Genomic DNA, 27,813 nt, shown 5'->3' with positions numbered 1-27,813 from the left:
TGTATAAAACCAATTGTCCTAGAAAATTACTCTTTGAACAAAAATTAAAAAATCTAGTGCCCCTTTGAAGTGGCCAAAAAGATTGGAGGGCAACTTGCCCCCTTTTTACTTAAAGTCATATGATCAAAATTTTGACATAGCCACTTTGTTCAGCATAGTTGAAAAGTCCAATGATTATGCCTCTGTGGATGACATGACCCCCCCCCTCCCCACAGCCTCTGGGAAAAGGGCTGCAAGCTCTGGAATTTGCCCACTGTTTACATATGGCATTTGTTATTGGGAAGTATAGCCTACAGGCATTTTTCAGGATGAGGGAGGGGGGTTTTTTATAGGGAGAGAAGTTTCTGAGTGTGAACTTCCCTTGGGGAATTAGACACCAGGGAATTTGGCAGAATTTCTATACAAAATTGTTTTTGTTTGTGTTGTTTTCTATTTGACTACTTAATTTTACATGTGGAGATGTTCTGGGGGAAGTTTTCAGAGGGGTTGGAACTGTACATGGGAGTTTTCTGTTGGAGAGAGGGGGGGGGGGGTTCCATGAGAAATTTTTTTACATGAGGTAATTTTGCACAAGCAAAACTTTCCACTTGGGGGATTTCCTTGAAAAAAATCAACAGCAGAGCTCGTTTGAGTGAGGGTCCAGTTACACAATGACAGGGTTGCACAGGGGTTCAGTTAAACAAGGATTCAGCTGCACCTGGGGTCACAAGGGTTCAGTTACATAAGGGTGCATGAACACTATTTCAGGAGTTGTTCTTAAAGAGTTGGGACAAAAAATTGAACTTTAGCATAAAGAGTAGAAAATGGAGAAGGGGAGTCTCCCCTCATTTACAAAATAATTTGTATTTGTTTCAAGTTTTAATGCTGCTCTTTATTTTCAGTTGAAAAAAACGTCCTTTTTTTTATGTAAATTTTTCTTCCAGAATTTGGAGTGCATGGATCTTTTAGTTTTATTTTGTAACAGAGCCAAAGGATTTTCTTCTGACAAAATTAATTTTTCAGTTTTTTTTTTAGGAAAATGCATTGTACTCTGTTTTCTTTGATACTGGGATGTAAGAAGTCAATACATAAGTTTAATTTTTTATTCTTTTGCAAAAGATCCAGTTCTTTTCTATTTCTTGCTTCTTTTAATTTATTTAATTTCTTTGTTTCCTATTTTCACTACTTTTTTAGGGATATGTTCAAAAAGCCAGTGAAGTCAATAAGAAGAAGACAAGCCTCTGAGGATGATAGTCATGGAGACAATTTAGAAGAAGTAAATGTAATAGCGTCCTTTAAAGAGAGTAAAAAGAAAAAGAAAACTGATAAAACCTCACAAATCCAAAGGGCAGTTGTCAGTTTTGATGTTGATGAAGGTAGAAAAATGGGCTTACCCACACTCATTCTATTTTGTACTGGAATATGCTGATTTAACCTGTAGCCAATTTTTGCCAAATTTCACAAAAATTGCACCAGTTTCAACTAGTATGTAGGAGAAAACACATTTTGTTACATTAAATAGGTATAAATTAGCTTCATGCTTAATGTGGTCATCAGTTTTGATCCTGATGAAGGTAAATAAATTGACTTTCCCTCAGTCATTCTCTGTTGTACTGGAGTATGCTGATTTAGCCTGTTGCCAAATTTCACAAAAACCTCACGAGTTCCAACTAGTGTGTAGGAGAAATTTTTTTTTTTTTTTACTTTAAATATGTGTAAGTTAGCTTCGTTTTTTATTTTGTCATCAATTTGTTGACGAAGGGCTTACCCTCACTTATTCTGTTTTGTTTGGAATATGCTGATTTAACCTGTTGCCAAATTTTACAAAATTTCGTAGAAATCATGCCAGTTTTGACTAGTGTGTTCCTACACTCTAGTAAAAAAAAAATTCTTTTTACTTTAAATAGGTATAAATAGCTTCGTTTTTGATTTTGTCATCAATTTTGATTATGAAGGGCTTACCCTCACTCATTCTTCTTTGTTTTGGAATATGCTGATATAACCAGTTGCCAAATTTTTACCAAATTTCATGAAAATTGTGCTAGTTTTGATTAGCATGTAGGAGAATATTTTCTTTACTTTAAATAGGTTCACATTGTATGTTTTCATCAGTTTTTATGTCGATGAAGGTAGGAAAATCAGCTTACCATCACTCATTCTGTTTTGCACTTGAATATGCTGATTCAACCTGTTGGCAATTTTTACCAATTTCACAAAAATTGTGCCAGTTTTGACTAATGTGTAGGAGAAAAGAAATTTTACTACTTTAAATTGGTATAAATTAGATTCATGTTTGATGATTTTGTCAGTTTTGATGTTACCCTCACTCATTCTATTTTGTACTAGAATATGCTGATTTAACCTGTTGGCAATTTTTGTCAAATTTTACCAAGTTTCACAAAAATTGCGCCAGTTTCGACTAGTTTGTAGGAGAAAATTTTTTTTTCTTGCTTTAAATAGGAATAAATTTGCTTCATTTTTGATGTTGTCATCAGTTTTGATGTTGATGAAGGTAAATACATCAGCTTACCCTCACTCATTCTATTTTCTTCTGAAATATGCTGATTTGACCTGTAGCCAATGTTTGGTAAGTTTTACCAAATTACACAAAAATTGTCTCAGTGTTTAGACTAGTGTTTAGAGGAAAAGAAATTTTGTTACTTTAAATAGGTATGAATTAGCTTCATTTTTTATGTTGCCATCAGTTTTGATGTTGATGCAAATAAAAAAAGTGGGCTTAACCCAACTCATTCTATTTCACACTGGAATATGCTGATTTAATATGTTGCCAAGTTTTGGCAAAATTGTACCGATTTGGACTAAATGTCATGGAAAAAAAGAATTTTTTAAATTTTAGATCAAAATAAATGAGCCAGTTGCATGGTGTCTACTTGGTGTGTTCATAGCGTGATTGTAAGAATAGGCCTACAGTTCTAAGGAACTATGACTTAGACCTTAGATTCTTCTGTGCTTCAAGAGAGGTTGAAAAGTTGCCAAGAAGAGCTGTCGGTCATATCTCCTCAGTGTGGCTGTCCGCATGTCTTCCCAATGGGGTTGAAGTGAGGTGTTTAGATTTTTTAGATCCATTTAGTAGCTATGTCTTCGCCTCAGATTATTTTACATAATTCTAAAAATAGGATTCTAAATCTGTACTAAGAATAGGCTTTAAATGGATAAAGGCAGGTTCCTTTATCACTTATAAATGTCATGGTTTTCATTTTGAAAATTTACTTTTCAAGTTTTTTAAAACATATTTTAATCTTCTGATTTACAGGTTGGACTATCAATTATGTGAAGCATTTGGAATTTAATAGACATTTTGTCTCTTTTTTTTTACATTTCGCAATTAACAGGCATTATATCTCTCAAGTTTTGTTTTTTACTTTTGATAAGAGAACCTACGTAGGCTATTAAGTATATGCATGTACAATTTTTTTTCAGGGGTGGGGGATGGGGAGAGGAAACATTTGGCTCCAAATTAATACCGGAATTGGCCCAGTCTTGCTTGTCTTTATAGCTTAGAAGAGATTAGGAAATTGTAAAAATAGTTTTGCCTTTTATTATGTTTGATTATTTTTTCTTGCAATTGTTTAATCAAACCATACTATTACAATACAGTTGTTAGGCATTTCAACGGAAATGCAGGGGTGAGGGGATATATTTTTCAAAATCTAAAGTAAGGATAATTTGCGTGTTCTTTCAGTTTTGTATATATGAAAATACCCAAAATAGGTATTTTTCTTTGAAATACCTGTAAAAAAGATTTTTCAAGATCTAGGGAGGAATGTGCCCACCCCTCCCCCCAAAGATGCGTCTGGGCGTTGTTTGGACAATTAGTCTCAGTACAAAAATATTTAGCTTGACAGGTTTTTGTTAGATTGACCCTTACAAATTCATAACGTATATCTTTGCTATTCTTTTTAGAGGCAAGTATTTTCTATTTTCCGCATTTTGAGTATAAGTATTTGTAATGACAGCTTTTTGTAACTACTGATATATATGGCACTTCACAATGATTTTAGCCTTCAGTATTATAGATTATTTAATAAAAAAAAATGTTTCAACTGAAAGTAAAGAGCAACATTAAAACATAAAACGAACAGAAATGATTACGTATATGAGAGGGGCGACTCCTCAATACATTGCTCTTTACGCTAAAGGTTGACTTTTTGTTTCAATTATTTGAGAATGACTCCTGAAACACAAGAGCCATTTAATTATAATAATAAAAAAATTAAAAGTTCTAAAACAAACTTCAGCATAATAAGCGAGGTATGGAGGATAGAGCCCCTCTCATATACGTAATAATTTTTGTTATAAGTCGTGCAACGATTTTCTTCTTTTCTATTCAGGGAGGTAGTATGCTTTGCCAAAAACCTATAAACAGGGATCTTAACTTTTTTTCTCTATCTTTTGGATTTTGTTCTTATTTTTGAGGCTTTCTTTCTATATTATTATGGTAAGATGTTATTTTTTTTTGCTAGTTGTAATGATCAATTTGTATTCGAATGTTTTCCACAAAAAAGTTAATATTATATCAGTGATTCCTAAATAAAGGAGGTGTTCTCCTTTGGGAGATCACAAAGGCTTGTGGGGTAGGGAGGAGGCGGGGTTGTAAAATTTTTCAGTAGTTGTGTTTATAATTTATAAATATTAATAATTAATGCCTATTAACTAACATGATTGGGGGGGGGGGGCTATAGACTTAGTGGGTTGTAGTGACAAAAAAAGTTTAGATAGCGCTAAGCCAATCCTGGGATTCACGTTAGTCAAGAAGACTTTATTTTAGGTGGATTTACAGTTTACGATTTATGATTTATGGTGGATTACGTTGTACAAGATGGAGTGTATGACATACAGAATTTATTTTTAAAGAGGTTATGGGGTGTGATTTTAAACTAAAAGACAAATTGTAGAGAACGTGTATGAAATTATAGGGAAAGCTGCAGAAATATTGAGATCTGGAGAAGAGATTCACCTCTGTGCCTGCTGGCCATCACAAAGAAAAGCTTGACTTTATGTTAAACTGCTAAAACAGCGGATTTTTGTGTAACTTCAGTCCCTAAGATAAGAGAGCAATCTGCTAACGTTGGCTGCTTATGTTAATACATGTACGTTTTTTCAGACCTTATTTTGTTTTAGTTCTTCTGTTGAATTACTAATTTGTGTTTTTCATTTGTTTAGAGGAAGAAGAATGTTTTCAAGTGAAGAAGTCTTCCCAGAGTCGTAAGATCACAAAGCAAGTTGAAAAAGTAAGAAAAGACAAGGATAAAGAGCAACCAAAAACTCAAAAGGAGGATTTTCTTAGCGAAACCCGAAAACCTAAAGATGAAGAAGTTTCAATAGTTGTTAAGGGAGAAGTAAGAATAGTACTTCCTGATATTTAAACAAAGGGGGAGTACAGTGGAAATCTTCTGTAAGATTAACGTCAAGGGTTCGTCGAACAGCTTTAAAATATTTTGCTGTCTGAATTTCTGAAGCATAACACATACTTAAGGTTTTGACCCCCCCCCCCCCCCTCCTGATCCCATTCTAAAAACCTGGACCATTTGAACTACTGAATTCTCAACAATAGAGGGTACGGGGGGGGGGGGGTAGGAGAATTTAGAATTTTTTGACAAAAATTAATTTTTGAAAAATAACTGCTCCTTGAGGTATTTTGACTTTATGCATTGGGATTCCCTGTAAGATTAAGCGAAGGGTTTCTCCCTAAAAAAATTATATAATATTTTGTCCAACGAATTTTGATTTTTTTAAGCATAAAGCATGCTTATGGTTTTACTACTCCTCCCCCCCCCCTCGCTGCTCCCATCCTAAGGGTCTCTCCATAATTTAATATTTTTTTTTTATAACACGAACTTTTATATTAGATCATCATAATTTGCTGTTTCATTAAAAAAAGGTTTCTAGATAAATTGCACGTTATAGCGATAGGGAGTAAAATTTGGAATGCGTAGAAATCTTTATAATATTATTGGGACTAGTTCATGGTGTTTACTATTATTTAGTTGTGAGTTTGGGTCCGAAACTCCTTAAACCATGCCATTTCCTTTTTTTCTGGTTATTTAGTGGTGTCTTGTTAATTTTTTAAGATAATAGTTTTTTAAATTAATTTTGAGTTAATTTGGGGATTTGCTGCATTTTTGCAGTCACTTGTTTTCAATATCGGGGTGATAGAGGTCAGCTTCTAGTTATTGGATGCGATGAAGTGATGTGTGGAAGCGATGAAAGACTTGACAGTCCTTTTGCTTATTAGAGGAAAGCCAGGACAGACAGTGTCTGCGAGAGGCAAAGCTGGCATAACTTTTCAGAAATGTTTGAGAAGCCTGCGATTAAATATTGATGTTTGACCCCGCGGTCTTTTAAAATTTTCAAGAATCAACTAGATAAAGATATCAAATTATCTAAAATATTGAGTTTTTTTTAAGTAGACAGTTTTTTTTTAATCTCGTGAAGTTTCATTCAGAGAGCGCAACTACTTCCTTGAAAGTCCTTGACCCCTCCCTCCTCTCTCGTCTTGAAAAGTTTTACCTGTGATTGAAATAACATTTATTTAATTGCAGTCTGTTTCAGATCAAACCAGTAAAACACGGATTTGAAGGCAAAATACTAACAGGCAGAGAAGCTGAGTTTGCTGAAGATCATTCTGACGAGGAGGAAGTTGAAGAAAATGGAAGAAGTGTTGCATATCGAAGACCTGATCCCTTTCGTAAAGTCTTACAAGGTCAGTGCTGCCGTGTTCACAAAGAATCTTCGAGGCTTTGTTCCAGAAGCAAATTACTATTGCTTTTTTTATTTACTTTTAACTACTATTTTTTACTATTGCTTTTTTTATTTACTTTTAATTACTATTTTTTACTATTGCTTTTTTTTATTTACTTTTATTTACTTTTAATTATTATTTTTTAGTATTGCTTTTTTTTCCTTCGACCGGGAGTACAATGCGTGATTGGGGGAAAATCATCCAGCGCTTCCCGTGTTTTCCCCCCAGATTACTCCAGGTATCGGGGGTGGGATTTTCCGCAGGGACAATTTTTCATGGGGATGGAAGTTATCAGAGGGTTAATTTTTCAGGGGAAATTTTACACTGGGGGAATTTGCCAGAATTTCTGTACGAAATTCTTCTTATGCGTTGCTTTCTCTTTGCTGATTCAATTTTACGCGTGGATATGTTAAGGGTAACTGTCCGCGGTAAATTTTCGCCAGGATTGAATTGCCTAGAGAATAAATCCGTGAGGAGGGGGGATTTTACCGTGGAGGTGTAGCCAGGTTTTCTGGCATTATTTAAAAACGATCAGAAATTAAATTAAAAGAAAACAAGTTTTCTCAACTGAAAGTAAGGAGCAACATTAAAACATAAAACCAACAGAAATTATTACGTATATGAGGGGGCTGCTCCTCCTCAACACCTCGCTGTTTACGCTAAAGTTTAATTCTGTCCCAATTATTTAAGAACCACTCCTGAAACACGATTTTCGTTCAATTAGAACAATGAAAAGCTTTTTTTTAAGTACCAAAAAACTTTAGCGTAAAGAATGAGGTGTTTAGGAGGAGCAGCCCCCCTCATATACGTAATAATTTCTGTTGGTTTTAAGTTTAAATGTTGCTCCTTACATTCAGTTGAAAAAAATTGTTTTTTTTAAATATTTAATTCCCTAAAGAAATATAAATAAAACAAAATAAAACTAGTGTATAGTCCCTCGCAGGATACCATGGCAAGGAAGTACAGCATAGGGGCTTAATTTCACAGTCCTGGAATATAGTGGCTTTAATAACATTATTCGGCGGTTAATTCTGTAATACATAAAATGGTGCTAGCCAAATGCAGTTATATTTCTGTAAGGTCCTATCTAGTTTCACTCTGTCGTATCTTCATACTTATTGACCTGTTAAGTTTTTTTTCTTTTTTTTTAGGCTGCTGGAGGTCTATTAACTTATTTACTTGCCATTGAATTTTTTCTTGCCATTTCCCTTGCCATTGAATCTTTCCCTTGCCATTGAATCTTTCCCTTGCCATTTTCCCCTTAAATTTGCGGTTCCTTGATAAAAAAAATAAAATGCTGTTATTTTAGGTGGTGTTATCCCTGATGCTGCTACAATTCACGCCATGAGAAAAGAAAGGGAAAGAGCTAGAGAAACTGGAGATTTCCTACCTTTGGATGATACTAATAGGTAATTGCTTTCTTTTTGTTTATTTATTCTCTTTTATTATGTTTTATTTATTTATCTGTTTATCTTATTCTGTTCAAATTTATTTCTGTTTTTATGTTCTGTTTAATTTATTATTCTGTTTAATATTCTTTTTAATTTAATTTATGTTTAATTTAATTTATTGCATGTTTTTGTTTATTTATAGATGTAATTGGACCTGTTTTCAGTTTAAAATCTATTTTGCACAAGTTATGTAGATTAGTTCTTAGAAGTAAGCGTAGTCAATAGAAGAAGTAGAATATTCCTTTATTAAATAAGCTAGGTACCTAAACTCAGCAGCAACATTTTAAGAAATTTAAAATAAATTTCTTGTGAATTATTATCTCAGTTAATCAGTAGTTGTACCGAACCAATCGTGCTCAAATCCTCCTCAGGTCATACTGTGGTGTTTCTTTTGTGGATGGTGAAACTTTCCCCACAGTAGAGTGCAGACGGTCTGTTATCATTGTAATATCCTTTATTGTTTTAGTTTAAAGCTTATTCCAATAGGCAATGCTAAGAAGTCCTAAAAAAAAAAAAAAAAGTCCCCCAAGATCCCACCCCAAATACCAGTGAAATTGATACCCATCTTGGCTGGTCAAGCTCACTATCTCAAAGTTCACATGATAGCTCCAATTCTGAGAATAGGACAATGATCAGTGTAGGGGCTAATGTCACTATAAATGATGATGATGGTTTCAAGAGGTCCTTTCTAGAAGCTATAAAAAAAGGAAAAAAATCTCCCCAATCAAAAGCATTTCCCCTCTCCCCGCCCAAGATCCTCCCTCCAAAAACTTAGGAATTTACCTTAAAATTTCTCCTATTACCTCCTTTGAACTTAAAAAGATTAATAAAATAATATCTGCAATTATCAAATTGCTAAGATAAAGGTTATCTCTTAAGACTTATCTTGATGGATCTCTGCTAATAATTGTCAAAGATAAGAAATCAGCAGACACAATAATTAATCTAAAATCCCTTCTGAATACCCCAATTAATGCATCTAAATGGAAGCCAAAAGAATCTCCAACAAAACTAGAATTATACAATGTTTTCCTAGATAGGCCCCTTTATGGGTTAGAAGATGGTCTCTCAGGTAGGGCTTGAAACACAATCCCTATTGAAGAAGTTATCCGACCTGACAAATATCATTCCAATGACTATGCAACAAGTTTATCCTTCTTATTTACACTGAAGGAAAAAAATTAATATCCCAGAAAAATTATCCCTATTTGGGCAAATCAAACCGCACAAGGAATACAAACCAAAGCCTATCCAGTGTCAGAAGTGTCTCAAACTGGGACACACAACAAACAAATGCAATGAAATTCTCCTAGAGTGTAGTAATTGTAAAGCATTCCATACTAAAGAGTTGACAACTTGCAACAACACTCAGCCTACATGTATCAATTGCAAAGGCCCACATGAATCTACCGATAAATCAATATGCCCTGCATATAAGAAAAGAGCACTAACACTCCAAATATCAACAGAGAAGGCCATTCCATACCCCTTTGCAGCAATGGAAGCAAATGCTGTCCAACAATACCAAATAAAGCCCGTAATGAAACCAACCAAACCCCCCAAGTCAAACACCCCCAATGCATCAAATACCCTGTATAAAACACCATCCTCTAAGCCCCCAAGCTCACATCCCTATCAGAAGGAATCACCACTTCAACAAGCCTCCTTGTCCAGATAGATTAGGTCCGCCTGCCCCCCCCCTCCCAAGAAGAAACAAACCCGACTCACTCCCAGGACTTCATCCCATAGCTGACGAACAAGATCCACAACCAAACATGCAATTCCCAAATATATACTTTTTCAATCTAGTCTGTAATGCAGTTCAGGCCATGAGCTACATCAACTAAAGCAACCAAAAATCATCGCAGAATTGACAAAAATCTACATCCCTAATGATATGCTCATTCAAGCAAAAAAAGATCTTGCTTTACTATTAACAAAACTGAACATTGATACACAGTCATATGAAAAATAAATCAACAACACAACACATATCAATACTCCAGTGGAACGTAAGATCACTCACATAAAATAAGCTAAATTAACCAATATCTTTTATGAATAATAATTCCATTAATATTGCTTGCCTCCAGGAAACTCATTTAACCCAAAATCAACAAATTAAATCTCTGGGATATACTATCCTGAGAAAGGATAAATCATCAGAGAGAAATGGAGGTGGAGTAGCTTTAATAGTTAAAAATAATATAAAATTCTGTGGCATCAATTTTCCAGATTTTGCAAATGATGTTGATGCAATTGGTATCAGTGTTTTGCTGAATAATAAAAAACCTACATAATAAGCTTTTATAACCCTAATGACCAAACTACAGATGCCATGGATTTCTTTCAATATATAAATAATTCTAATATGTTAAAAAATATCATTATTTGTGGAGATTTCAATGCCCACAACCTTTTTTGGGGAAATAAACCAGCAAATAAAGCTGGTAAATCGATTGATCATATGACTTCCAATAATATTGAATTAGCTGTTGCTACCCCTCCAAACCTGAATACATATTTCAACCCCAAAACTGGCAGATTCTCCACAATTGACCAACAAATTGTGTCATTAAACATTTTGATTAAAATTTATATAAATAAAATTGATAGTCTATGTACTGACCACCTTGCTATAGTTTGCTCCCTAAATGAACCTGCTGAAACTCTATCACATACCTCCAAATATATCAACAGTAAAGCAAATTCGTTTATATTCCAAAATTAGCTAAATGATGAAATTACAAGCTTCACCCAAAATTCATGCACTTCAAACACAACAGTTGACATGAATGCTGAAGTCTTGGTATCATTATTAATGAATACAGTTATTCAAGCTATCCCCAGGACAACACCCAAGAAAATTTTCCCTAAACACATTCCTAAAGCATGGTGGATAAATTAGTTCCAAAATAAATGGAGAATAAAAAAGTCAGGTTGGAGAGCATTCATAAAAAAGAACATCACCTACTTCGTATTTTAAAAAATTACAAGAAGAATCTCATCTAAAAAGGACTATAATAGATGCTAAATATAACTACTGGAATAATTTTGCAAATAATCTCTCCAGAGAAACACATGAACCAATTATGCATAAAGTCATAAACCACATCTGTGGGAAAAAGACTTCCCCCAACCCACTCCTCTATGAGCTTATACATAATAATAACCATTATGACAATGATAATGAAAAGCTAAGCTATTTGCAACTCTTTTTGTTAATAAGCTAACATCAAATAATCGAAACAAAATGTCCCCAATTCCTATGAACCCAAGTTACCAACCACGCCCAGGATCCGAGTATATAACTAGTCCATTTTCAATCCAGGAAATGAATAGTGCAATACATCATATTAGGACCAGAACTAGCGGCAGCTATGACAATATACACCCTACATGGATAAAGAATCTCACCCCTTCATACAAACAGGAACTGCTAAATTGTTATAATCACGCTTGGGCATCTTCTATTTTCCCCAATATATGGAAATGTTCATCCCTCCTACCAATCCTAAAGAAAAATAAACCCAAAGATAACCCTGAGTCCTATAGGCCCATAATGATTACTCCAGTGATGGGGAAAATAATGGAGAAAATGATCTAATACCGACTCTTCTGGTTTGTTGAAAAAAATAATAAGATCCCTCACACTCAAACTGGATTCAGGAAACACCACTCCTCAGCAGATGCTTTCATTTTGCTAACAAATACAATAAATGAATCATTCTCAAAAAATAATGTCCTAGTTGCAGCTTTCCTAGATTTTGAAGGGGCATATGACAATGTGAACCACCAAATCATTTTAAACAAACTTGCAAACAATGGACTACCCCCCCCAAGCTAGTATCTTTTATAAAATCCTTCATAGAAGTGCGAAGTTTCATTGTTTGTGTTGGTTCAGCCTCTTCACCCCAAAAGACAATAACCAAAGGCCTACCTCAGGGAGCAGTCCTAAATTGTCTCCTCTTTGCCCTATATCTCTGGGACATGAACCTCCCCCACACGAATCTACATTATCCTGACAATCTGGTGATATGGTCATCCGGCAAAATCTTTTAGGTACCATAGTAAAAGCTGCAGAAGTCACATCCAATTTGAAAAATTCTCTCAACATTCAGATTTACCCGTTGCACCTACCAAGTCAAAAATAATCCAATTTCACCAAAAGTGGAGTCATGTTAATACAAAATTAACTCTAAATGGAACAAATATTCTAGAAGATAATCATATTAATTGCCTAGGTCTCATGCTCGACCAAAAAATTAATTTCCACCTCCATATTTAAAACACAATAAAAAAAAATGCTAAAGAAAAACATGTATAATAAAAAGACTTCTTTCCACACCCTGGGGCTGTAAGGAGAATACCTTACTCCAGTTTTATAAATCACATTTTAGACCCCATATTGACTATGGGCTCATCGTCTATGGTGCATGTGCAAAGACCCAGATGCAAAAATTTAAACAACACAAAATGATATAATACGTCTCATATTTGGTCTTTGGTCTCAACCCACAAGCACCAAGTTTCTGCTTATGGAGAGTGAACAACAATAAGGGAGAGACGTAGCTTTCTCTTGACAAAACATCTTACAAAAATTGAATCAAATAGCTCACACACCCTACATAATTGGTTAAGAAATCCAGCCATGTATAGAGGCATTGCAGATGAGTATGCCAATATTAAGAAGAAGTTCCCCGTACCGGCAAAGTCTATTGCACCTACTTTCCCCCAATCTCCTCCATGGAATTGGTCAATCCCCATAATAAATACTGATTTCTCAAAGTGGAATAAAGATCTAACCCCCATTGCTTTTGTCCAGAAAAAATTTGCTGAACTGAATACAATTACTTATAAAAACCATTTCCAAATATTTGTTGATGGGTCCAAAATGAATGAGAAGGTAGCAAGTGGTGTTTTCCTTCCTCACCTGAAAATTGCAATGGGCGAGAGATTATATAATAATTTATCTATAATGTCTGCTGAGTTAAATGCCATAATCATGGCATTAGAACACCTTAAGGAAAACCAACCTTTGATTGCAAATTCAAATAATATTATAGTATATTCTGACTCTTTATCAAGCCTTGAGTTGCTGGCCTCAGCTCCTCAATATAAGTTGGACATTGACACTTATCATTTTCTCAGTATTATAGATAATCTTGCTTCAAGTGGCATAAGAACTTATTTTCAGTACATTCCTAGCCACTCTGGTATAAGTGGTAATCATCAGGTTGATGAATAGCAAAAAATACTAAAAATATTGACCAGACAAGTGGGAGACCAATCCCGATTAGAGATATTTACCGATGGAGACTATCAGATATTAATTTTAATAAGATAAATCCTATCCTTTCCCCCTTTCCCAATAAGTATTTTTCTAAAATTTATAATAGAATTCGTTGTGGAACAAATGGACTAAACTTTCTTGCATTCTCGTATCAGTTTCCTAATTCAAGTGGTTCAATTCCCCTGTCCCCGGTTTGCAGGCATTGTAATATGAATAATGAAAAATTGACCATTGCCTATTTGAATGTAATATGCTGACGTCTGCACAACATACCTTGCTTTGTAAACTGCTAAAATGCTTCAAACACCACAAAATCTCACTATCAGCCAAGAGCCTAGCCAACTATACCTGCACACAGAGCATAGAAATCGACATCTATCCTCTTATATTTGAACTCCTAGAGTCGAAAGATCTACTGAAAGATATCTGAAAATATCTAATAAATAAGAGGCAATCAAGTTACAGTGAGATGTGTTTTACAGCTGTTTTACAGTGAGATCCAATCTTGGGAGTAATTATGATTAAAGCGGTAATGGCCCTACTGGGCTATGGTTAATACACAATACACTTCAAAAATAATAAATGAAAACACCCTTATTATAAACAAAATAAAGATAAAATAAAAAATAAATCTAAAGAAAATGATCGCTATGCGCCATGCCCAGTCCAATAAACCTTCCCTAGTTCTTTATCCCCCAAAAATTTCTATCTCGTACCACCCATTCCTCCCTTTCGAACCACCCCGGAAAAATTTCCTCTCTCAAACTTCTTAACTCCTTACAAAAACATAAAAAATAAATTAAATCATCATTTTCGTCCCCACACATTGGACAAAAATAGCGACCAGCCTTCGACCTAAACTTCCCCAAATATTGTCTCCTGTCTGCTTAGCCAAATATTACTGCTTAGCCTGGGATCACACTTTAGCCCTTCGATAACCTATTGCTCTCCGGTTAGCGTTGATACATCTGCGTTATAAGGTAATATAAGCTTTATTGTAAAAAGCCTGCGGGCCGTTGCAACACAAAATACAGCCTGCAAACAAAGTTCAGGAACAAAATACAGCTTAAAAAAAAAAGACAGAAAGAAACACACCAAGGTTCAACATTGCAACCGACAAACACCAACCATAATAAAATTCAATTCCTAAAAACCATAAAAAGCTGTCCCCTCAAACATGATTCCCTATGTTTAATCCCTAAACGAAGAAACTTTCACAATTGTTTTTTCTTTTTTTCAATTGAGATATAATTTATTCTAAAAAAAAAAAAAACAAAAAAGGATGAAGCCCAGTAGCCTAACCTGGGCTTGTATTGCAATTCCCCAAAAAAAAACTTACATCCACTTACATAAGTGCATTCGGGTTCCCATTTCAGAACAAAAAAAGCATATAAAATATATTAAACACATAGAACTACTTGAACAATAACAAAAAGAAAAAAAAATTATTAGAATTCATAAACTTGGAGGCAAAGGTGCCTCAACTACTCACTGAAGCCAGACCTTTCAGCAATAACCCTAATAGAAGATGGCGTCTGAGACCGCAGCACCGGAAGGATATGACGAGCAGAGAAAGCAGACTTCGCAATCACTCTAATCGGCCTTCTATACATACCAACCTGTCTCGTTAAATGCTCATGGACATCAGCAGCTGTCTGAACATATGACGAAGACACATTGGAGCAATATTATTTATAATATCATACATTAGTTGAATATAAAATAAGCACAACCCTGAAAACGGTAAAATACGGACTCGTGGATAAATATTTCTATCTGAGGCAAGTCTATCGATTCCATAAATAGCACGCACAGCTGAATTCTGGAGAACACGCAAAGATTTCAGGTGAACATAAAATGTTCCAGACCAAACAGAACAACAGTATAGTAAATAAGGATGGACTAATGAGAAATATAAAAGACGCAAAACTTTCTGTGGAAACTGACTTCGTTTAATAGCACATGCGTTCCTCTCAGCCTTCCGCTCAATTAACCAGCATTCACTTCCAAACACTCGTCCAAAACATTCATTGCGCAACTTAGACAGCTCTTCACACTCGGATACAAAATCAAATAAATTATCATTCACACATCCACTCATGGCAAAAGTAGGAGCCAGTCGCCAGCCTAAACTTTCCAAAAAAATTTCTTTTCTCACCTAAATCCAAACTATCACCTCTTACCAACAAACAAATTCTTCAAATTCTCTTTATTTAATCCAAATTTAAAATAAACATCCTCCCCCAACGCTCTTTAGCTTGGGAGTAAAACCTCAAAGACATAGATTGGTCCTTATAAACTTGCCGCTCTTGCATTTCTTGGTGATTTAGAGTTCGCTGGACTTCCTTCCATACTGACACGCTTTCATCCATTGGGCCTTTTCCTTCATTCCACATCTCTGAAAGGTCACAAAGGTCCAGTATTTTCTTGAGCTGATTTGGCCACTAATCACGTCTATCTTCCCTTAAACTATCCAAATAAGCTGACTTAAGAATCCGAACTCTAGGTAGCTTAATCATTTTTTCCCAAGGTTTCACCATTCTAACCAATTTAACACTACTTAAAGTGAAAAGCCCCAAATCTCCTCTCAGTACCACTGAACTAAATGAATCCTTCAAGCCTAAAATTCTCTTAAAATATCTTAGCTGAGCTACTTCTAAGTTAGCTGCTTTAGCAAACCTCAGAACCCCAATGCAGACTAGAAGCTACTTTTGTCTAGAACACTCTTTTCTGAATCCTCATGTCAGCTAGCTGACCTAAATTACTTCTCAAAACCATATTTTGTTAACCTAATTATCCCTTAAATTACAATCTTATACATGCTTAGGAGATAAAGTGCATCCTTGTTTCACACCCACACGAGACGTAACCAGCCTATAAAATTTTCCCATAACCTTCACCCAAACTTCATCCTCTGATTCATTTCCGCTATTATCGCTACAAAACAAGACGGCAAGCCTATTCTTAACAGACTTGCAATTAACAACCTCTTATTTACCGAGTCAAAAGCACTTTTCAGGTCTAAAAATGCTACAAATAGCCGACCATTTTTCTTTCTAGCATAATTCCTTCTCAGTATATCCAAAGTTAAAATATGGTCAACAGTGCTGAACGTCGATCTGAATAAACTTGCACCGGACTAAATATTTCCTCCTTATCTAACCAATGTCTTCGCCCAAATTCCAGAACCTTACAAAACAATGTACTTACCACATTCCCTAATAGACCTAAAGTTTTCATGTAGCTGCTTATTAGCTTTTCTTAAAAAGAGGCTCTGCTACCGAAGTGTGCCATGAGCGAGGCCAACAAGCATTCTCCAACAAGCTATATATCACTAAAAATTATTTTGGGTGAACTGTTAGTTTGGTGAAAGTTCCAAACAATTAGATATGGCCAAATGTTGTGTTGTAAATATAGGAATAAATAAGAAAGGGTACATTTCACCAGCAAAAATGATAATCCTATTATGATAAGCTTGTGCAGCGAATAATGTCACTTTTTCAAGGTTGTTTCTTCTTCCCTTTTATTGTCATAACACACTTTGATTTTCAAGGAATGGTCATCTATGGCTGTACATCTATGGCTATAATCATGATTTTCATAATTATTCCTGGATGTTCCTGTATATATTTATAAATATCCTGTAATACCCGAGTAATTTACCAATTAAATAAATAGCGACGAAAACACACTGCCTTTCCATCATAAACAATAAGCAGAACAACAGGGAAATTTTTATTCAAGACAATGGAACACGTTCCACTGTCTTGTCTAAAAGTTTCCCTGTTGTTCTACTTATTGTTTCTCGTAAACGATAATCTTAAATTTATCATAAACAATAAGTAGAACAACAGAAAAAATTTTATGCAAGACAGTGGAACGCGTTCCGCTGTCTTGTCTAAAAGTTTCCCTGTTGTTCTACTTATTGTTTATGAATTTGCCAATTTTGTAATATTTTATCGCCCTCTAAACCTCGAAAATGAATTTTCATCTTCCAAAGAATTTATGTTTATGGGACTAACAAGGCCCCGTAAGTATTTTTAATTTATCAAAATATAAGCTATTTTTGTACCAAAATGATTATTTCATAATAAGGAGGGGGGGGGGGGTTCGTTAATGTGAATCAACTACCTGGTTCAATTCTCCTCAGGGAGTGGACGGGTTTCTGACTATTTTTTCAGGGGCTTAGGTATGAACAACTAGTCAAAGCTTTACATTGTTATGAATTTTGCAAATTTAGCCTATTGGAAATAGGCTAAATTTTAATTTAGCTAGTTCTTTCCCTTTATCTTCTCTCCCCCAGTCCCCATAGGTATTTTCAGGGTGAGCGTGCGTTATATTTAGGGATAGTATCTTAATAGCTTGCCAATTATCTGAGATTATCAAGGTTGGCTGTTATCAGTCACTTTTGCAGGATAAAGTGGTGGGAGAACGTGTCCTGGCCGTATATTATTCTTAAGACCCTTTTTCGTATTGTCTCTATTTTTTCTGTATGTGTTTTGCTGATTGCATGGTGGCAGCCAGAGTAAACATGCTCTAAATAAGGTCGAACAAATGATGTGAAAAGTTTCACGAAGTGTTTTTTTTTTTTGGGGAATTGGGGGGGGGGGGTTGAAAAGTTCAAAGAGGAAAAGCGAACAGCCAGATTTGGGAATGATTTTGTCAATTTGTCGTTGCCAGCTTAAATCTGAACTTATAATTATTCCTAAAAGCTGGCTTTGTGTAACTTGAATTTCTTGTACAGTTGATTGTAGAAACGAGGATCAGATTACGGGAGATATATTGTCAAAATATGCGATCTTTTGGGGTTTATCTTCATTTCCAGGACACTAACTTTAATGCATCTTCTAATATGCCTATTGAGCCACTTCTAGCCAACTTGACTGTTTTGCGCTGGTTTGATTTTCCCATTTTTCTCTATAGGAAGATGATACCTAAAAATCCTGCCTGTTTTACGATACGATACGAATTTTTTATGTCAAATAACAAGAATTAAATGAGACACAATATAATTTAAATAATCACTCTTCCTTGTCACTTACTTATTAAAATTAGACGTAAAATACTGTCGGAAAGACAATCTGTATCGGTTGGTAGCCACGGGCTTACAAGGCTCAAGTTTATTCTGGTGCCTTGTATTACACCCTGTACTTGCCGGTTCAGGGAGCGAGTCTCGATGCCTGCTTGACTCCAAAAGCTTCTGCCCAAAGGTCATTGTAAGCTGGTGTCGCCTGGCATCAAGTCCATCTAGGCCTAGGATTTTAAGGCTATCATCATAATTCGTGAATATCACACCTAATACCCGGGTAGCTCGTTCCTGCACATTCTCAGGGTCATTTCTTTGCTCTTTACTTAGCACCGGATGCCACACAGGACAAGCATACTCTAAAATACTCCGAATGTACAGTTTATAAAAATTCAACAGCGAAAAACAACTAAAACCTTATCGCCAAATTGTGACTAGATTACACAATGCTATATTTGCCTTCTTAGTACAATTATTTACATGGTCCATCCATGACATTTTTGAGTTAAGGGTCACACCTAAAATTGTCATATTATTTACAATTGGTACATTTATATCACTTTGACTAGAAACTTTTTTTTTTCAAAAACGAGACTCATAAGTGCTGACTTTTTCCTATTAATTGAAAGTCGTTTTTCTTCACAGTCAGCCTCCAAACGGCAAATTATGCCATCTGTACTAATCATGGATCCTAGCTTATGTAGCTTACATAGATCCTAGCTTATGAAGTATCAGCAATGACAAATCGTCTGCAAACTTCGCTCTGTTTTCATGCCAAGTCGCAATTTTGTTACACAGTATTAAAAATAAAACAGGTCCCGTTTTGGTACCTTGGGGTATTCCACAGAAAACCTAAATCCGATTGTACCCCATCAGCACTAACACACTGTTGCCGTCCGTGTAAAAAACTATAAACTATCCGAATTAAAAATCATTTGTGATAATGATAATTATTTGAGTGAATTATTGTATGACAAAACGTCAAAATTTCAAAATAGTTTTTGTAAAAATTTATTGTCAAAATATGCCATTTTTGGAGCTTACCTACATATCCAGGGTACTAGCTTTAATGCATCGTCTAGTATGCCCTGGAGCGTAGTTCAAGCCTTTTTATTAGGGGGCAAGAGGGGTCTCCACCCAGAGAGTCAAGGGGCATGGGCTGTATAATAATTTTCTCCAAAGTATTGGGGGGAGGGGACTCCCCCCCCCCGAAATGAAGCCACTAAGTATGCCTATTAAGCCACTTCTTGCCAACTTCATAGTTTCGTGTTCGTTTAGTATTCTCATTTTCCTTTCTAGAGAGGAAGATACCCACAAATCTCGGCTGGTTCGTGATGATGATAATGACTTAAGTGATGATGAGCGAATTGATTTTTCAGTGAATTTACAAGCCAAGGAAAGGAAAAGCATAAAGGAAAATTTTATAGCTGCCCAAGAGGAGGTTTTAAGTGACCATGGAGACGAGATAGAAGACTGGGAAGCACAACAACTGAAAAAAGCTATGAAGCACACACAAGTAGTGTTTCTTGTTATCTTGCCTTGTTTCTAAGAGTCTTCGTGTGCTAAATCACATTAGGGGCCAAGGACATTTAAATAAAAATATTTCTTGCCCCTTGGACTCATCTTAGATTTATTCGTGTATGAAAACTGCGATTTTTAAGATTTTTGTTTCGATTATTTCAAAATAATGAAGTTTCAAGGGCAGCACCACATTCGTTTCATTCCAATGATAACTATACCATAAAAAGGATAGCTGCACAATAAGCTTTTATTTTTTTTTCTTTTTTTTTTTTTTTTAATTCGGCACCCTCTACTGCCAAAAACTCAATATACTAAATATATATATGGTTGTGCAATTTTTTACCTAGCCCATTCAAACTATGTCCTTGCATAACCCATGCATTTCCAATCTCCTTGGTATTTTTGCACTTTAAGCTCAGCTTCCTTTTAACTTATATTTATTAATGTTTCTATTTTTCGGGATATTGGTTTCCAATCAGCGTGGAATGTGCATCTGAAGTTCATTTTATATATTCTCTAGTCTCTAGTCACCTTTTTTCTTTTTTTTAGTAAATATAAAAATAAATATTTTAATGTCTTTTAGACACAAGACAAGTTATGTCGGAAAAAAAAATCGACAGAAATCTTGTAATACATGCTTACGCTACCCCCTGCTTTTTTTTACCTTGGAGGTGTACAGAATTGATTGTTACCCCCTAAAAGTAAAAACAAACTGTAAATGAAGGAATATTCTTGATAGAGGGAGCTATGATCTGTATTGGTACAATATTTGTTCTGCAGTTTGGGAAACGCTTACTGTTCCCCTTCTTTCCTCTGGATACGCCCTTGTTTAAGATTGAAAAATGCGATTTTGCCACACGCCTACTGGCTTAAAATCCTCTAAAAAAGCATGCCACTTATATTATTGTGTTCAGTAATTTCATATTTATTTCTTCATTGAGCCAAGATTATGATATTGCTTAAACTTTAAAAAAAACAAAACAATCCGAATTTACTTAACAGTTGGAAAATTTTCCAATTTTCACATGTTTCGGGTGTCTCTTCGAATGATTTTTCAATTTAAAAAAAAACTGCAAGTCAAATTTGAAAAATTTTAATTCAGTAGATGGATAAAGTTAAATTTCAGCTGAATGATAACTAAATTTCAGCTAAAAATCGGCTAATTTCAGTTCAAGCTAAATGATAGCAAAATTTTCGTGTTATGTTAAAAGGTTATAACTTAGGCCCGCAGAAAAATAACACACTTAAATAACAGGAACATAACCTTAATACCACGAATTCTTACACAACTTTCTCCAAATGTCACTAGCCTCAAATAATCCTACAGTCTTAGGGTCAAACATACATAAAGACTTAATTTTGCCACGAGGGGGTCCTAGGGGGGGGGGCTTTTTTCTATTTATAACTCTTTCGGCTACTCCATCTCTGCGCTTTCCGGGTTGGACCTTGCGAAAAACATGTTCCACAAGAACCAAGAACATGTCATGACCTGGTGCTAAGCTTTTTGAAAAAAAGCTTAAATGGTCACCGTTTTAAAAATAAAAATATAATTGTTTTAATTTTCTTTTTTAGATTGCTGGATCTTTCTTATGGCTTAGGTATGAACAACAAGCTAAAGCTAAATGATAGCCAAATTTCAGCTGAAAATCAGCGAAATTCAGCTCAAGCTAAATGATAGCAAGATTTTCGTGTTATGTTCGGATATCATAATTTAGTCCCGAAGAAAAATGACATACTTAAATCCTACTACTAACAACTCACCCCATCACCAAGCCGCCTGAGGGCAACACAGCTACGCACGCTCCTCCTCCATCCTAATCTATTTAAAGCCTCCGTTTTTACACACGCCCACGAAGTTCCTATTCATCTCGCCAAGTTCCGAAATTCATCCACGAAGTTCCGAAAACATCTCGCAAATCTTCATCCGCTTTTCTGAGTGCCCATGCTTCAGAGCCATATTTGACCATTGTCATCACTGTAGCTTCTAATATTCTAATCTAGGTTTGCAGACTTATCTTCCTATTCTTCCAAACTTTTTTTTAACTGTGAAAAAAAAAACCCTGAGCCTTGGCTATTCTACTTTTAACATCTTCACTGCTCCGACAAGTCTAATAGTAATAATTTTAACTAATAATACTACCAAGATAAGTGAAGCTGTCCACCAGATCAATCTTTTCATTACCCAACATCATCTTTTCATCTTCACTTGTTCTTAGCTTTAGTGACTTAGTCTTTTTAACATTAATTTTCAAACCTATTCTAGCACCCTGAACTCGCAAAATATTCCAAATAACAGGAACGTAACCTCAATGCCACGAATTTTGACACAATTTTCTCCAAACATCACTAGCCTCGAATAATCCTAGGGTCTTAGTGTCAAACATAAATAAAGACTTAATTTTGTCAGAAGATGGTCCTAGGAGGGGCTTTTTTTTTTATTTATAACTCTCTTTCGGCTATGCAGTCCCTGTGCTTTCTGGGTTGGACCTTGCGAAAAACATCTTCCACAAGATTCCAGAACATACTTAGCTTTTAGCCTGGTGCTTAGCTTTTTGAAAAATTAAGTTTAAATAGTTGCTGTTTTAGGAATAAAATTGCCCTTTTAAAAATATAATTGTTTGGATTTTTTTTTAGATTGTTGGAAACCTTTTTTGTAGTACCAGCATCTAAGGAACAGTTTTGATAAGAAGTTTAAATAAAAAAAAAGAAAGAATAATTGAAATAAATAAACCGAGTTGAGACAGAAAGCCCTAACAATTGCTAAATGGGCATTCGAAGTAATCAGGTCTTGGATACACCATTTAAGAAATGTTGGGGGACGGGGTGAAATATAGGATTTAAATTGAAAAAAGTAATCGTTGAAATAAATAAACTAGGTCGAGAAAAAAAATGTAAGAACATATAAAACATGTAAAAACATGTAAGAAAAAAAAAACAGACATGACAATGAGTAAATGGGTATCCGAAGTCTTCGTCACAGATACATTATTCAAGAAATTTTGTGGGGAAGGGTTAGATATACGAAGGAGAATTAGTTTTTCCTGGAATGAATCTAAAAAGGGAACAACTTTTTTCGGCTATTAAATCCTTGCACTTTCCAAGGCAGAAATCGCTGACAAAATTTTTAGAAAAGACTCGGAATATTTTACAAGCTATGCGGAAAATCAATTGGAATATTTGTCATTTACTTACTGTTTTGAGAATAAATTACTGTATTAATTATTTTTTAGATTCCTGTAGTACAGCAAGAAATCTTATTTCAGCAACAGTATTTAAGGAACGGTGTTGGGTATGAATCAACAGCAAGTGAAATTCATTCAGGTGGTTTTGTTCCGTTTACTCCAGGGGCAGAACCGACCTTGAGGGACCAACTGCCTCCAGTTCCAGAGAGTACGGAACCTCTGGACCCAGAAATGCTACGAAAAAAATTACAAGAAAAGTATGTAGTTGCTATTGAATCATGATAGTAAAATGATCGTAGGTTAGGGTAGGAGGGAAAGAGGAGATGGATTGAAAAATATTCAAAATTTGCTGAGTTACCCCTCGCGTTTTTTCAGGAATATTTTTTTTACTTATGTGTAATTTAACTTTTTTTTTGTGTTTGGTGCTAGGATACCTCAGACATAATAGCAGTAAACTAGCAGAAAAGGTATATTAATACCTCAGAGGTATATTTAATACCTCAGAGGTATAAAGGTATATTTAATACCTCAGACATAATAGCAGTAAACTAGCAGAAAAGGTATATCCTAATAGATATAAAAACAATAGACTCTTCATCACTTATAGAAACAATAAACTACTTATAGACAGAGTCTATAATTTTGTGTCTGGATCCACTGGGAAGGGGAAGTAGACTTGGATAGAAAATATTCTAATATTGAAATAACCATCATGAAAATAGTTTGAAAAAAATAACCTTTTATAAAACCGAAATTTTACCATTTAAAATAATATTAAAGGAAGGAGAAATTTTTTTTAGAAAGACTGGAAAAGAAAAGACTGCAAAATTAAAAACTAAGCACTATTAGTGCTTACCGTATCAGCCTTACCATATCACTGAAAAAAAAAACTTTTAGAAAATAAATAAAATACCTGCTATAACGTTTTATGAATGAGCAGAATATTAAAAAAAGATTTTTTTTTGTTTTATTTTATATACTCAAGTAACGACTAGTTGTCTGCACAAAAATGGGATTCTTTAGCAACAATGGCAAAGATTCTTTTGATATCCCCCCTTTTTTTCTTAAAGAAAACTATGTGTAAACAATTCATTACTTGTAAAATATACCGTAGTTGGGTTGTAATTGACTAGGAAATCTTAAAGTATGGTCACATCATGATTCTTATACCCCCCCCCCCCCCAAAGGGTTGAACAGTATTTTTCAAGCTTAAAAATGGCCGTATTTACTCGATAACAGTGTGTTTTGCGCTAACTGTTAACCTAGGAATTTTGTCGTAAAAATACTACTACCTCTAACAACTCACCGCAGCACCAATCTGCCTGATACCAACACAGCTACGCACGCTCTTCTTCCATCCCAATCTATTCAAAGCCTCCCTCTTCACACCCTCCCAGGAATTTTCCCATTTTCCTTAAATCTTTCTTTACGGCATCCTCCCACCCCACCCGTTGACGACCTGCTTTTCATGTAGACCTAGACGGTTGGCCGAAAAGGACAGTCTTTGGTAATCTGTCATCCTTCATCCGCAGAACGTGCCCTAGCCATCTAAACCTTCCTCTCATTATAGCCATAAAAGCTAAGTGTTATACATAGAATCAAATTCATAAGAATCTTGGTCACGCCTTTCGTGAAAGGATAAAGGATATTGTCAGAGCTCCTAAAAATAAATGGAATATTTTGGCTGATAGCTTTCCTTCTTTTATTTTTTCTTCCTTCTTTGTCTTTTCTTATCTTTCCCATATTATGTTTCCTATTTTTTTTGAATCTTCTCCTTTCCAAAATATATCAAACAGTTCGTGATAACGAACTGTAAATAAGGAGCGATGCGGCTCAATAGTAGCCGAAACTGTAAGAAACAGTTTTGATAATAATAGATACATCAAAAGAGTTGAATTTGATGATTATTCAAAATATATGAAATTCATGAAGTTCAATGCTGCCTATCAAAGTTACGAGCCTGAGTACATTTGTCTAATCTTTGAAAAAGGGGGGAAACACCCCTAAGAAATCAAGTGATTGGGATTTAATGAAAATTACACCATGAAATTCAGAATATCAGAGAACCCTACTGTAGTGATTTCAAGCCCCTATATACAAAAATGTTGAATTTTGAATGAAGGAAGGACAAGAGCTTGTTTTACGAATGCACTGAAAAACGTAGGTTTGAACTCATAAAACGTGCAAAAGAACTCAATCAACTTTAATGCTAAATACTAATCTTTTGCATGGATTCGCGCTTGTTTAATGAATGTGCGGAAGTATATTGATTTTCGACTTTGTTGTATTGCCTCTATAGTAGAAAATGACAAAAGCTGATGTTAAGGGCTGGATGACCCTAAAGTATTATTGAGGCGGAAACTCAAATTATAATGAGACGATTTATGTAGAATAAGACCGGATTTATACAAAAACAAAATGACATAACTGATGAATAATTTGGGTCTCTGGCCCCTGCACTGGGCTTGATCCATTTTGATACTGAACCTCAATAATCCAAGGCACGGATTAGAGCGTGCATTACGAATGCGCTGAGACACTTTGAATATCAGCTGCGTTTTTTTGGATTTCAATGGTAAGAAATGTCAAAAATGGGCTAAGTCCACTTTGATTCTGAACCCTACTAACCCAATGGACGGATTGCGACCTTGCTTCATGAATGTACTGAAAAAGACTGAGTTTAAGCCATTTTTGTTGCGTTGGCAGCGCTATGTGTTGAAAGAGACTTGTATCCACTTTATTAGTGATCCCTACTAATTAAATGCTCTGAAAAAAATAATACCGAACTTTAAAAATTTTTGTCTTAAAACCTTGTCTAGCAATTCCTGCTTGTGCAACTAATGAATATATTAGCAAACTTGGTTTCTGTCTGCATGTTGACAACGCTGATTTCGGCCTTTAATCTTCTTTAATTTAATCAACAGTCATTCGTGAGCCCTGGTTTGAGCCCTACTAATTTTGTGAGCCTACTAATTCGTGAGCCCTACTAATTTAATACTCGGATAAAAAGAGGACTTGATCCATTTTAACACCGAGCTTTAAAAATACATCTTTTTTTTCAACGACCCAATCTAGCGAATTCTGCCTTAACAACTGACTAACAGATTAGCAAACTTGGTTTCTCTCCGCTTGTTGACAACACTGTTTTCGGTCTTCAATCTTTTTCAGTTTCATCAATAATTATTTCTCTAGGATAAGGTCACTTCAAGAAGTCCACCGAAGACATCAGTTGGACTATGAGCAAACAATCCATGATCGGATTGAGACACTGGATTTAATTGAAAAATTGGAGAAAGAAAGGCCGGAGCTGAGTGAGCGATATAAGTTCGCTCAGTTTCTGCGAGGGTATGTTGCTGACCTAATAGACTGTCTTGACACAAAGGTACGTTGTACCATTTTGGTTTGAAGGTCATCCGCGGAGACCAAGCTCTGATCCATGGCTCTCAGCATTTCGTGACTCAGATGCCAATAGTCCATCTTTTACATGATTAAATAAAAAAAACAAGTTTTTTAAACTGAAAGTAAGGAGCGACATTAAAACGAATAGAAATTATTCCGTATATGAAAGGGGCTGTCCCCTACTCAACGCCTCGCTCTTTACGCTAAAGTTTTTTATTGTTTTAAAAAATAAAGTTGTGAGACAGAGTCAAACTTTAGCGTAAAGAGGGAGGCGATGAGGAGGGGACCGCCCCTTTCATTTACGGAATAATTTCTGTTCGTTCTAAGTTTTAATGTCGCTCCTTACTCTCAGTTTAAAAAACTTGTTTTTTTTATTTAATTTCTGATCGTTTTTTAGTTAATGCAGCTTTTATTTGCATAAAAATTTTACTTTTCTTTTGCTAAATGGATGTCTTTACAAATTAACTTACGTAACTAACTTCTATATTCGTATATTTTTCTTCTGGCAAAAAATACAAAGTTGCAGATTTTTGCAGATATGAGCTTGAAACCTATGTAATAGGGTTTTCTGATACGCTGAATTTGACGGTGTGATTTTCATTAAAATTCTTTCACTTGTAGGGGATGTTTCCCCCCTCTTTAAAAAATCAGGTAAATTTTCTCAGGCCTGTAGCCTTTGATGAGTAATACTAAACTTAACAAAATTTATATATTTAGGATCAGCATTATAAACACATTCTTTCTATACATTTATTGACATCAAAATTCTGTTTTTAAAAGTTTCGATTACTATTGAGCAGTATCGCTTTTTTTTTTTATTGTTTTTCTATTATGTATATATTATTACTTATATGAAGGGGTTCTTCCCTTAGTCAATGCCACGCTCTTTACGTTAAAAGTAAAAAAAAATTTTGATTCACAAACCCCTGAATCACAAAGGCCGTTTAATTAGAATAGATAGCTCTTTTGAAAGCACTAAAAAGAACTGTAGCGTAAAGAGCGAGGTATTGACTTGGGGGAGAACCCCCTTAAATACGTTATAATTTCTGTTTGTTTTAAGTTCTAATATTCCTTCTTACATTTCAGTTGAAAAAACTTGTTTTTTTATTTAATTTCTGATCGTCTAATGATCAATTTAATTTCTAATGATTGGAAATCCGGCGCCCCCTTCATAGAAATGTCTCTTAACCAAAAGAAAC

General features: G+C 35.0%; 1 protein-coding gene across 2 annotated transcripts in view; it reads left to right on the top strand.

Moving 5' to 3' along the window:
• Positions 1 to 27,813, top strand: part of LOC148949131 (PAX3- and PAX7-binding protein 1) — a 93,391-nt gene that overhangs the window by 5,041 nt on the left and 60,537 nt on the right. Inside the window, exons 2-8 of one of the 2 annotated variants that reach the window (XM_089093195.1) lie at positions 1,174 to 1,355; positions 5,164 to 5,339; positions 6,553 to 6,703; positions 8,052 to 8,151; positions 19,812 to 20,028; positions 23,297 to 23,472; positions 26,408 to 26,597. In XM_089093195.1, coding sequence (XP_088949321.1) covers positions 1,178 to 1,355; positions 5,164 to 5,339; positions 6,553 to 6,703; positions 8,052 to 8,151; positions 19,812 to 20,028; positions 23,297 to 23,472; positions 26,408 to 26,597 — 1,188 coding nt within the window. In that variant the 5' untranslated portion in view covers positions 1,174 to 1,177. Of the gene's footprint in view, positions 1 to 1,173; positions 1,356 to 5,163; positions 5,340 to 6,552; positions 6,704 to 8,051; positions 8,152 to 19,811; positions 20,029 to 23,263; positions 23,473 to 26,407; positions 26,598 to 27,813 lie in introns of both variants that reach the window. The other variant, XM_089093194.1, reaches the window with a different exon arrangement.

This window comes from Artemia sp. Qi Xiang Cuo, chromosome 8, assembly GCF_049724085.1.
Source record: "Artemia sp. Qi Xiang Cuo chromosome 8, ASM4972408v1, whole genome shotgun sequence".
NCBI classification, from domain to species: Eukaryota; Metazoa; Arthropoda; class Branchiopoda; order Anostraca; family Artemiidae; genus Artemia; species Artemia sp. Qi Xiang Cuo.
Note: the sequence above shows the minus strand (reverse complement) of the source record. Positions and strands in the feature narration are given on the sequence as shown.